General features: G+C 30.2%; 2 protein-coding genes across 3 annotated transcripts in view; both read right to left on the bottom strand.

Annotated features, from left to right (window-relative positions):
• Positions 1 to 495: 495 nt before the first annotated feature.
• On the bottom strand, positions 496 to 2350 carry LOC101234767 (uncharacterized). 2 transcript variants are annotated; one of them, XM_065813217.1, is made up of 3 exons: positions 2175 to 2350; positions 1482 to 2065; positions 496 to 1154 (listed from the first exon to the last, which is right to left on the bottom strand). In XM_065813217.1, exons 1-3 carry the CDS (start codon positions 2254 to 2256, stop codon positions 498 to 500), a joined length of 1323 nt encoding a protein of 440 aa, XP_065669289.1. In that variant the 5' UTR covers positions 2257 to 2350; the 3' UTR covers positions 496 to 497. The 2 variants fall into 2 exon arrangements, with proteins under 2 accessions (XP_065669289.1, XP_065669290.1); XM_065813218.1 differs by having other exon boundaries at positions 1482 to 2056; positions 2175 to 2348.
• Positions 2351 to 2417: 67 nt separating this feature from the next.
• LOC100198454 (ATP-binding cassette sub-family B member 6) overlaps positions 2418 to 8932 on the bottom strand; it is a 46501-nt gene continuing 39986 nt past the window's right edge. The window contains exons 15-19 of the mRNA XM_065813216.1: positions 8735 to 8909; positions 3345 to 3457; positions 3173 to 3267; positions 3034 to 3102; positions 2418 to 2947 (exon numbers count right to left, since the gene is read on the bottom strand). Of these exons, the coding sequence (XP_065669288.1) occupies positions 2839 to 2947; positions 3034 to 3102; positions 3173 to 3267; positions 3345 to 3457; positions 8735 to 8909 (561 nt within the window). The 3' untranslated portion in view covers positions 2418 to 2838. The remainder of the gene's footprint in view (positions 2948 to 3033; positions 3103 to 3172; positions 3268 to 3344; positions 3458 to 8734; positions 8910 to 8932) is intronic.

Here is an 8932-nt window from a genome sequence, read left to right as displayed (position 1 = left end):
TTCATTTTTGCATTAATTTTTCTTTTCATATTAAAAATTGCTGTAGATAAATTTAAAATAAATAATTTATAATAAATACTACGACAGAATATTTAACTTTTTGTTTGGTTTGAACATTTATATTTATTCAATTTGACATCTAACTGTTATTTGACAAATTAATAATTTACTTTATTAATAATAACTTTATTTTTTAAATAAGATAAAATTTTAAAAATAAAATATCGATCCCTACAGAATTCAGAGTTCAAAATACACAATTTACAGTATGACAATACATGGTTGTAATACAAAGATAAAAAAATTATTTTTCTAAATTTTAGACAAGGTTTATATAACAAACAGGACCGCACGTAGGTTTGTTATAACAAATGTGTGTGTGTGTGTCTATATATATATATATATATATATATATATATATATATATATATATATATATATATATATATATATATATATATATATATATATATATATATATATATATATATATAATTCTAATTCCCAACATTCATTTCTTCGACACCATTTATCTTTGATGAGTTCTCATCAGTCTTAAGGTCTTGCAAACCGAAATGAAGTTCGATTTCAATTTTTTGTCTGTTACCTTTGTTTACATTGAAAGAGGTTTTATCACCATTTTCATGGGACATATTTTCGTGTTGAGCGTTATCATGTGGCACGTGTTCGTGTGATTTAGCATTTGTTTGCAGGCCTTTCATGTTGACAAATAAATGCACAATTTCGTCATTCTCTTGTTCTAAAGTACTTTTTGTATTAAGCTCGTGGTGTTTAATACCAACCTCTCGATCATGGCTAGTTAAAATCTTTTCCGTATTTTGGAAGATAGGAGATGCTGGGGATAAATTATCATTAACTTGGTATACGGGAGATGATGTAGATAATTTATCAGGAAGAACATCTATAGTTGGTTGATGTTGAGAAATAACCACAGTAGGCTGTTTGTGTTTTACGGAAACCTTAAACTTGGATGGACTTTTAGGTTTATCTTTTAAAACGATTGAATGAATGTGTCCTATTGGTTCGTTTTTTACTTTGAATTCAGAATGCTTCTGTAAATGAATACTTATTTCTTCTTCATTTATATGTTCATCAAAATCTACGAAGTCAAATGTAGTTTCTGGTTCATTTTCCTGTAATAACAAAACAATGAATAATAAACTTTGCAGAGACAAAAAATTATAACAACCAAAGAGTTCCTAAACTGTAGACCTCGAACTAATTGCGGTTATCAGGGACTCAAAAGATAGCTTTTAATTTTCAAAGAACTATATAAACATAAAAATTTTTTTTTTTTTAATTTTCAAACTTATAAATATTCAACAAAAATGTTGAATGTCTCTTTATGTATGCAAAATAAACGTGATTGTTAAAAAAGGTTTGGGGGGCCGCTGTTTTGGACATTTGCTAAAGTAAAATAATAAGAGATATAAAAAAAGAAATTTAATAAAAATGCATACTTGTTCAGCTATTTCGGTAGAACCAATAATTTCAATCTTCTCTACGACTGAACGTTTTTTACTTCTTATGAATCCGATGGATTTATTTTTATAAACTTCATGACTATCAGGTTTGACGTCATTAAATAAAGAATCTATACCAACACTGCTGATTTTGTCTTTTTTATTTTCATAGAGTTCTTTTGTCTGTAAACCTATTTCATCGTCTTGATTATGGTTTGAAGCGTGCGGAATATTTGTTTCTCTCGAATAATTTAAATTCGCGTCAGTTAAAAGCACGACATCAGAATTTAAAACATCTGAATTTTCCAACGGGGGAGAAGATTCTAACTCGCTTAATACTTCAAAAAACTCTTCTTTAGCGCTATCTTTGGCTTCGTTAATATTTTTAAGATGTAAAGATTCGCACTTCTTTTTTTTAGAAGGTAAACTTTCTTCGTTTGATAACTTTTCTATTTGATTTGACTCATTATTTAAATTAGACCAAACAGGTTGATAAACAGCGTTACAATCAGTTGTTAAAACATCTTCATAAGAAAACTCGTCACTTTGTTTTGTTGGTGTCTCTTCATTAACTGAGTAACATGTAAAAAACAACAACAAAGTAATAATAATAGCCGATAAACATTACCATGATAAAAATAAAGCTAAAAAAAATTATTAACATTAAAAAGAAAAAAAAAAGTTGAATACTTTCTTGATTATCTTTCTTTAACTCGTACAAGTTTCGAATATGATCATACAATGTAAACCACCAAGCAAGTAACAAAAGCATATTTTTTTTGTTATCCTTTAGTTACATCTGAAAGCAAAATCGCTTGAAATCTTAGTAAAACTTTCTCAAATCTCATCACTCAGCGCCATAGAAACTTAAGTATCTTTTATATCGTTTCAATAGAGTTAAAATACGCGTATCTAAAACTTAATACTACATCGTTTAAGAAACAATTTCAATAGTAACTTTTCTTATAAAATAGAAAAATTAAACGTATTTATTATTAAACAATAAAAAACGTTTACAACTTGCATATAATGAACATTGAAACTTATAAGAAAAAAACAAAAAACAAAAAAGAAAACAAATGTTAAAAACATCTTTACAAAAAATATATTACAAAGTTTTAATGTTGCTGAAACAAAACATAATAATGACCAAGTAACAAAAACTGACGGAAAAATAATTAACACATTTTGCAATCTGAATATTACAACGTAAATTAATAAAGTACGTAAAATATAAATACGAAATTGATAAAATTCTAACAGAATTATTGCGTATATTAAACACTTCGTATTCACCAAAATGCCGTCATTTAGATTTTATTCAAACTTTATTAACCATACTTATTTTCGGGTATTATTGAGCTTTTGTTGACTCGCCTTGATCCTGTTCTATGCTTCGATCTTTTAATTGCTGGCTCCACATATCCGCATACAATCCATTCTTTTCAAGTAGTTCATAGTGCCTAAAAGTAAAATTTTAAGTAAATTATTTGCAGTTGAAAAAAAACCTACATAAATAAATATGATTTAGTCATATTTATTGTGTTACCTTCCTCTTTCAACAATTTGGCCATCTTGGAGAACCAGTATTTGATCAGCTCCAATAATGGTTGATAAACTAAATCAAAAATAAATGTAAATTCGGTTTAGGATTTCTCTTTGTTACATGAAATGTATATAAAACATACCGATGTGCAACAACTATGGTGGTCTTGTTAGCACATACTCTGTTAAGAGATGCTTGAATATTTCGCTCAGTCTGTGTATCTAGCGCCGAAGTAGCCTATAAAAATAAAAAATTTCAATTTTGTGACCTCGTCAAGTTTATGGAATTTGACAATAAATTAGTTAAAAAGTAACCTCATCAAGAAGAACAATTTCAGGAGATTTCAATAACGTCCGGGCTATAGCTACACGTTGTTTTTCTCCACCACTCAGCTTCAATCCACGTTCACCAACCATTGTTTCATACTCTTAACATGATTAATTAAAATTTAATAACATGCAATGGTTGAAATATGGAAACTTAAAAAAAGATTTTTAACATTTTGTTTTGTTGATCAACTATGAGATGTTACTTCGTTTGCGTTATGTCAACTACTTTGTAGTTCTAAGTGCTGACCAAGTTCTTTAAATAATATTAAAATTTAAAACAAGTCTATGTATACACTTTATGAATAACAGATAACTACGTACATGGCTTGCTCCACGTTTCACTTACGTAACACTTGCAACAACCATCAAATAATTAATCTTTTAAAATTTTAACAAATTTAAATAAAAAATGCCTGAAGAGTAAAATACCAAATTAAAATCTTTAATTTTAATTTAAAACAAACTTTCAAAAAAATAGCAGAAAATATTTGACGTCATTTAACTTAAGCTACATAAAAATTGCAAAAATTTGTATGTTATTCGTATGCAATATGTATGTATATGTTATTCGTATGTAATATGTGTGTAACATATATGAGTACATCTTAAATATACCCATTGATAAAGGAGGACTAGGCATCCTTGATACCAAAAAACAGTGCTTAGCCCTCCGAACCAAAAATATTTTTTTAATAAAGGAACAAGAAAACTCTCACGAGTCTTGTTTCATCCAAAACTACTATTTAGCCCACCACCTAACTAGAAGAGCAAAAACCAATTACCCCCAATAGTTGTTTCTAACCAGAAACAACTTTCCAAAATCAATTAATGACCTTCCCTTTTACTACAAAGATGTTGTTGAGATAATTAAAACCAACGATAAAATTTTTGAAATAAAAACTCCAAAAACATATATGCGATTGCAGCAAGTTTGGCGAAAACATACACATCCAAAAAATACAAAGGGCATGGGATGCAAAGCTTCAAAAATCACTTCCGTGGAAAAAAATATGGGAGAGAAGTTTTAAATCCTATGCCAGCGGACCTAGCAAAAACGTCCTCTGGAGAATACTAACAAACTCGCTTCCGACTCTTGAAAAGATTCAGAGTTGGAGGAAAAACAGAGGACGGGGAAACTCTAACTGCAAAACCTGCGGTGCAGTGGAAAACACGTTACACCCGTTTATCCACTGCAAGAAAGCTAGATCGGTATGGAAGGCTTTCAAAAATCTTTATGAAAAGCTCATAACAGAGCAAAACTTTAACATAGTTCGTGCGGTCTTTCTGACAAATATAGACCACTTGTCAAAGAATGCTAAAATAGCTTTAACCCTGGCCAACGTAATAACTTCAAAGTTATGGTGGGCCAGAAACATGAAATTAAAAGAAAACAAAATTATACCCTCTGCAAGAGTTGTAGAGGTCATTAAAAAAGAAACTAGAAACATCTGGAAGATAAATTACAACATATATTTAAGGAAAAATAACGTGGAAATATTTCACGAACAGTTTTCAATCAACAACGCGATAAGCGATAAGAATACCCAAAACCTTGTGTTCCTTGTTTAAGGAAGAAACTTCAACCATGTTTTGACTAATCTGTATATTTGTAAATTCTTTTTAAATATCAACCAAACGAAAAAGCATGTCCCCAGCAGCCGTTGCGGTGTGACGGACATGCCAATATTTTTTAAGTGCCTGGCTTAATGGCCAGCAATTTGTATTATAAACACACGATGTACGAACATGTCCTGCAAAACCCGGTGGTTTTAATGGATGTGTGAATTTTTTTTAACAGTCTGGGTTAATAACCAGACATATATATTTTAAATGACAATATCTTTTATTTTGTTTATACTTTCCTAAGACTTGTTGTGGTTTCGAATTTGTTTCATTCGCTTTTTTTTTTCATTTTCGCTTTTCGTTTTAGTAATACCCACAACAAAAATATAAATAAATAAAGAAAAGAGCATGAAATTAACAAATAAAATCAAACGAAACTTAATAAAATACATAATATTTTACAAGATTTTTCCCCCCACCATGTAAATATACTCCTGTTGTATATACTTTATATTGAAATACATGTAATTTTCACACAAAAAAAAAAAAAAAAAAAAAAAAAAAAATTTAAATGTGTATGTATTTAAAAAAAAAGTGAAATACTTAACCAACAAATTAAGATGCAACCTCCATTCCTGAGTAAAATCAGTTTTTGATTTTACTCTGAATTTATTTTAAGAATGAAATAGTACAATGATGCTTTAGTTTATCATATGAAACTAAAAAGAATCTTAACTTTCTCAACCGTTAACATAACTTAAACAATAGCTTTATTTAAAAATTATTACCTTTATTTTTTCTCATGTGTCTGTATCTATAAGAGGTATAAAATTTAACTACTTTTATATTGTTCGCAGTAAAACATGCTACACACAAACTAACCATGAGCGAGATCTCGTCTCGTTCTCGTTTCTCGTGAGAAATGGGACTTCTCGTGAGAAACGAGAAATAGAAAATTCTCGCGAGAAGTAGAACAAGACTTAAATATTATATTATTTTCCAAATTAAAAATTATTATAATTTACAAAATGCTCAATAATTTGTTTTTTTTAATTAATTAATATTTTGACTCTGTGATTTTAATAAATCTAATTAAAAATTTAATTTGTTTTTGACAAAAACAAATTAAATTTTTAATTAGATCTTTAATTAGATTTTTTAATTAGATTTTTTTTAAAAATGTAATAAAAAAATTTTAATTAGATTTTAAATATTTTTAATTAGATTTTAAATACAAAAACTTTTTGTATAAAATGGTGCACTTTCGACTTAATTTCATTAGTTTACCAGTGGAATTCAACTTGACACATATTGTTCATATTGAAAAGAAATATTCTTGCCTCATTTCAACGATCAAAAATGTCACCAAGAAAAAACAAAATCTGGAGATATTTTCAAAAACCAAGTGACAGTGCTGAATGCAAGGTGTGCAAAAAGTCTTTGAAAACAAAAGATAAAAACACAAGCGGACTTCATCGTCACCTCGAAAAAAAACACAGCCAAGATTACGTTGAGTATTCTGAAAATCTGACGACTCTCTTCTTCCTCCTCCTAAGCAGAAACAACGAACCATGGTCGAAATGCTTGAAACAAAGTCCAAATATGACAAAGACAATTCCATTCAAAAACAGTTTGACTCTGCAATGCTGGATTACTTTTGCACTGATCTGGCATCCTTTTCAGCAGTCGAAGGAAGATGTTTCAAGAAATTGTTTGACATTGCAAACCCTAAACTGAGCCTTCATCACAGAACAATATATTCAAGAAAGCTTTCAATTCGGTCAAAAGAAGTTCAAGCTGGAATGAAGAGCATAATAAATCTAAAAAGTGCTGCATTTACTTCTGACCTTTGGACTTCTAGAGCTCAGGACAGCTACATCTCTTGGACTTTTCATGCTAATGACGAAAATTGGAGACTACATCACTGGACACCTCATGTCCAACAGTTCCCAGGCAGACACACAGGTATCTTAATTGAAGGAAAGCTGGATTCTTTCTTAGAAGAACTAAATTTGCCTGCTGATTTACCAATGTACTGCGTGAACAACCAGGCAAGAAACATGAAACTTGCAGTCAAATTGTCAAAGCGCCTTGACCAATACTTGTGCAACAATCATATTTTGCAATGTGCAGTTCGAGACTCATTTGGAATGACTGCTGGAATGGATGATGCGTTGCAAACATGCAAAGATTTGGCTTCTTTAACTCACCAGTCAATATTTGCAGCTGAGTTGCTTGAGTCAGAATCAAACGCTCAAGGAATCAATTTTAGACAGTTACGCCAATCTGTTGACACAAGATGGAATAGTTAACTGGATTGCATGGTCTCTGTCTTACATCTAAAGAGTGCAATTATCAGAATATGTGCAAATGAATATATTTTTTCTTCAAAGACCATCAGTGCAATCACTGGAAAACAATCGAGGGAGCAGTAGAAATTTTGGCACCACTTTAAGAAGCTACAGAAACATGGTCAGCTGAGTCTATTCTAACAATTAACACTGTGGTCGATTGTCTTTTTTTAATCCATGACAAAACTGATCAATTTATTGAGACGGAGGGAAAAAATGGCTACGGTGTCTTGTATGCAAAAAACTTGAAAAGCTGCATTGAGAAAAGATTTCCTCTTTGTCACACTGGAAACTTATTGAGTGCTGCAGCAAACTACTTAAATCCTGCTTTAAAGGGACTTCTCTTGAAGCTCTTCAAAAAATTTCAAACAACAAAAGAATGGTTAGCCTCACAGGTTAAGGATAATGTTGAGTGCCAACCTGTTGCCAGAGTACTTTCAGCAGATTTGTCCCCTAATTCAAAACTAAAGCGCAAGTTAAACGTCAGACTTGAAACACAAGAGCCAACATCTGAACTGAATCCTATTTTGAGCGAAATGTGCCAGTATGAATATCTCCCTGATGCCAAAAAAGACTTTCTGATTCTTGATTGGTGGAAATTGCATTTAAATACATTGCCAGAACTCTCTTCATTAGCTAGACAAATTTTAGCTATTCCATCAAGTTCAACTAAATCAGAGAGAGTTTTTAGCTCAGGTGGAAATGTCGTCCGATCATCCAGACACAACTTACACCCAGAAAAAGTAGAACAAATCATCTTAATCAGAGAAAACATTGTCTTGTTGGAAAAGTTTGGCAAAAAAATTCTGAATTAATATTTGAAAAAGTTGTTTACATTTGACAAATGTCATTTGTGTCTATTTGTCAAAACCATGTTTACATTTTTTTTTTTTGCTTGGATTTTAATAAATTTGTTTTCAAAAATTGTTAAATTTCTCATCTCGTCTCGTTCTCGGTCTAACGAGAAGTACTAACTTCTCGTCTCGGTCTCATCTCAGTTTGAAAAAACCTAGTCTCGCTCATGGTTAACGCAAACATATCTTACTCGTGTCTCATGTGCACCAATAAGAGATAAAATTTTACTACTTTTATATTGTTAAATTTCAAAATGATCAAACTTGTTCTTGAAGGTGTTCACATTATCTCTTCTGAATAGATAATCTCTTCTGTTAAACTATTCCATTTATTAACTATTCTGTTTGTAAATAAGTTATATGTTATGGTAGAGCGTGCCTTGATTTTGGACATAATTTTGGAAACCAATTATCCAATTCTCATGCCTCAAAAAACTCTTTAAAAACTCATTGTTTAATAAATGTAAACAGTTTTGTAACAATATTGCGGTTTTATTTTTGTAATGATTTTTTAATATACTTTATAACAAGGATATCATAATTCCTTCGAAATATATCATAATTTATAAAAATAAATAATATTTAAAAAATATGCAAAAATACAAACTGTCAGGAAAGCCAGTTATTTTGGTGTGAATATCAGCAGATGCTGCAGCCTCAATCACTTCATTTAAGCTTGAATTAACTCTTCCATATGAAATATTATACTTTATAGTGTCATTAAACAGAACTGTATCTTGAGGTACCACACCAATTGATTGTCGTAAAGATTTCTGAGTTACCTAAACCACAGAATTTTAATAGA

This window comes from Hydra vulgaris, chromosome 12, assembly GCF_038396675.1.
Source record: "Hydra vulgaris chromosome 12, alternate assembly HydraT2T_AEP".
NCBI classification, from domain to species: Eukaryota; Metazoa; Cnidaria; class Hydrozoa; order Anthoathecata; family Hydridae; genus Hydra; species Hydra vulgaris.
This window is presented reverse-complemented; position numbering and strand designations above follow the sequence as displayed.

Excerpts from the sequence above, each read along its gene's own strand:
- LOC101234767 (XM_065813217.1), bottom strand. The coding sequence starts at position 2,256 with ATGCTTTTGTTACTTGCTTGGTGGTTTACATTGTATGATCATATTCGA. Across the intron at positions 2,066-2,174 it reads AAAGAAAGATAATCAAGAAA|GTTACTCAGTTAATGAAGAG; the intron begins GTATTCAACTTT and ends TGTTTTTTACAT. Across the intron at positions 1,155-1,481 it reads CTACCGAAATAGCTGAACAA|GAAAATGAACCAGAAACTAC; the intron begins GTATGCATTTTT and ends TTGTTATTACAG.